The 3,142-nt window shown below is 32.8% G+C and overlaps 1 protein-coding gene across 3 annotated transcripts; it reads right to left on the reverse strand.

Moving 5' to 3' along the window:
• Window positions 1-12: 12 nt before the first annotated feature.
• Window positions 13-1,892, reverse strand: LOC106747847. 3 transcript variants are annotated; one of them, XM_014625787.1, is made up of 3 exons: window positions 1,699-1,892; window positions 1,486-1,613; window positions 13-1,269 (listed from the first exon to the last, which is right to left on the reverse strand). In XM_014625787.1, the coding sequence occupies exons 2-3, from the start codon at window positions 1,504-1,506 to the stop codon at window positions 328-330; spliced, it is 963 nt and encodes a 320-aa protein (XP_014481273.1). In that variant the 5' UTR covers window positions 1,507-1,613; window positions 1,699-1,892; the 3' UTR covers window positions 13-327. The 3 variants fall into 3 exon arrangements, with proteins under 3 accessions (XP_014481273.1, XP_014481274.1, XP_014481272.1); XM_014625788.1 differs by lacking the exon at window positions 1,486-1,613; XM_014625786.1 differs by having other exon boundaries at window positions 13-1,613; window positions 1,699-1,891.
• Between the last annotated feature and the right edge of the window lie 1,250 nt (window positions 1,893-3,142).

Below are 3,142 nucleotides of genomic sequence, written 5' to 3' on the forward strand. Positions count from 1 at the left end.
TAATTCGATTAATTCATAATAAATCTATTGTAATGCTAATTATATTAAAAACTTTAGATATAATTTTGCTGCTCATAATACTTAATGTAAAAAAACAGAAGAGAAAGTTTATATACAGTTATTTTATAAAAATTGTATTATACAAATTGAACACATTATCACATACATTAATACTACTTAGTAATCGACAAATTAACTTAAAAAGACCGAGTAAAATATAATCTCATGCATGATGAATAATATTTTGTATATAGTGTTTAGAAATGCATATTCAATATTCGTTTATATACTTTACTCAATATTGAAGTAATGAGATGATATAAACTATTAACAGATGTTTGACTGAGATTTTCGTAATACAATAAGGTTTCTTCCGGATAGTGCGAACTTATCAAACTCTTTTTCAACAGCTAAAGCATCGTCTATTTTCTTAAAATAAACAAGACAATATCGTATGTCAGTTTGAAAAATTGTCTTTACAACCGTTGCCGAAATAGGATTATGTTTCTGAAACAAATGTAGAATGTAATGAACATCATACTTTGTATGAATGTTAGCAACTATCACTTCTTGCATTGTAATCACAGATTTAGGCAAAGTATTCTTAGTTGAAACTGGCAACGAGTGACCAAACTTTTCATCTGACCCCTTTGACTTTATTTCCACATCAGAACTTGACGGTATTTTGATACCAGTAGATATATCCTTATTCACATAGGTGTTTTCTTCAAATTTTAATGGTTCATAAAATTTAATCTGTTGCTTCGTCACTTGATTACAATAAGAAGATATTTTGTAATCAGAATTTTGTTGTTTTTGGTACTGTGAACATTCTTCGTTTAATATTAATGGATTAAGCTTGTCAAGTTCAAACTCATTCAAATTAAATTTAGGTTTATAGTCGTGTTTTGGTTTCAGAGAACTAAGATGTGAAAAGTTGCTAGTATAGTCAGATTTGTTATTGTAATCTGAATTTTTTCTATTACAAGTTGGCTCTTCTGTATTTGCAATGATCTTATGACTATAGGTAGAATTTGAATTATATTTCTTATCAGTAAAAAATTTCGGAATTAAACTATCTGTTCTTCCTGCTAGCCATTTATTGGAACTTCTCTGAGATTTCGGTTTACTAATTTTATCCTTCTGTGGCAATATCCGTGTGTCACTTTTGTGTAAGCTTTCCAAACAATATAATGTTTCCTTCAATGTTTTATATTTTATAAATATGAGTCCATTTTTTATTTCTCCATTCCAGGTAATGCTTAAAACCTTTCCAAAAGATGAAAACATGTTATTTATATCTTCTTTAGTGAATCCTTTCTTATTTGCAAAATGTATGCTGTATGTTTCATCCGGTAGTACTTTGTAATATTTCTCGTAGTCCATTATAATGTTTTAAAGATTACTGGCAAATAGCTTTCTTTTTAATTTAAATTGTTAAACGGTATTTTAGCCAAGAATGGATTGTAATCTGATAACAAATACCATGCATACAAAGAGTTGCATTAGATGAATGTATGTAATAAGATTATTTTTCAGTTTGAATGTAGGTGGTCCTCTGGTTCTTGTAATTTTACAAAATGTCGAGGTTAAATATGCACTATGTATTATACCTAAAAAATATTCGAATAAAATTTGGTTAGGAACCTTTTTTTTCTAATTGTAATATGTAACACGCAAAGATATTGTTTATCTTACCTCGTCGATAATAAACAGCATCCTTTATTTATTGATATTTCCTTGCTTGCTTAATTGAATGGACAATTGATTTTTGATTCTCAACATATTTTCCAACAAGAGACACAGAGTGCAACAGAGAATGCGCCCTATTTATAGCTTCTGTCCACAGGATGCGGCAATGCTTGCCGCGCAGCGGAAATTAGCGCGGTAGCCAATCAACATGCTCTTTTTCGGTAAGAACTAAAAGTTTATTGGCTACCGCGTGAATTTCCGCCGCGCGGCAAGCGTTACCGTGTCCTGTGGGCCGAAACTATTAATGATCGCAACATTCAAAAGTCTTTGCACATGTGGTTTGTTCTTTATAGCAGCACTGCTGAAATGATGCAATAAAGCCAGCGGCACACAATTTTTTTTTCGTGCTGGATTATTTGCTGGAAGAAAATACTGCGTTTTGATTGATGTATTGTCATCCATTTTTGGAAATACACCAATCAGAACGCAGTATTTCTATCCAGCAAGCAATCCAGCACAAAACAAGCATCATGTACCGCTGACTTAACAACGATGCTATTGGACAGTTCTATCGTAAAAGCTGAATTTAATTAACCGATTTTATTAATTCGTGTTGGTGAAACCGGGCCTATCGTCAACTATAAAATACATAACTTGAACTATAGATTACAGGGATTCGATTTTTGAATCATTTGTAACTACTCATATAATACTAACATGTTAATGATATCCAATGAGCGTATTGTTTTTACAGAAAAGCTATACGTTCATTAGATATCATCCGCAAGTTACGTACACGACTAGTTACGAACAATTCAAGAATCGAACCCCAGTACTGCAAAGATTAGTGAAACATCGCCCGAGTAGAATCGAGTCAGCAAATTGAAAATTCTATAACTTATTGCACTAGTTCAGCGGTGCAGCAAAAACGAACAGATCTAGTTACACTATCACACACAGCGTCCGTTACAAATGAGGAAGCTCTAGAAATGTCAATATGAGAGAGCGACACTGCCGTTCAGTGCTAGAACTTCAATGTGATATTCTTTGTCGGTAAGAGTGGATAACACAGTAACAACTGATCAATAGTAGGTAAGTAATTCTTGAGGTCGGTAAATTACCAGGGTCGATAAGATTTCAATAATCGATAAGTTACCAGAATCGATAAGTTACCGGAGTCAATAAATTTCTGGGGAGCGCTAAATTACAAGAGTCGATATGCTTCCTGGGATCGGTAAGTTTCCCGGGCCGGGTATGTATCTTTATTGCGCATCGCAAAGGCAGAGTGAGGTTCAAAGATTCCAATTTTTGGATAGATTCAAATAAGGATGTTACTTCCGACTTACCCAATGCAAATAATTCGCAATATATTCTCGAAATAATCGATGTCATTAAATTTGATTTGCATTACGAAGGTCTGAGTAACCTGTGTAATCTCATAAATTTCAAG

The sequence above is a fragment of the Dinoponera quadriceps genome, unplaced genomic scaffold, assembly GCF_001313825.1.
Source record: "Dinoponera quadriceps isolate SergipeBrazil2010 unplaced genomic scaffold, ASM131382v1 scaffold2548, whole genome shotgun sequence".
Classification (NCBI taxonomy): domain Eukaryota; kingdom Metazoa; phylum Arthropoda; class Insecta; order Hymenoptera; family Formicidae; genus Dinoponera; species Dinoponera quadriceps.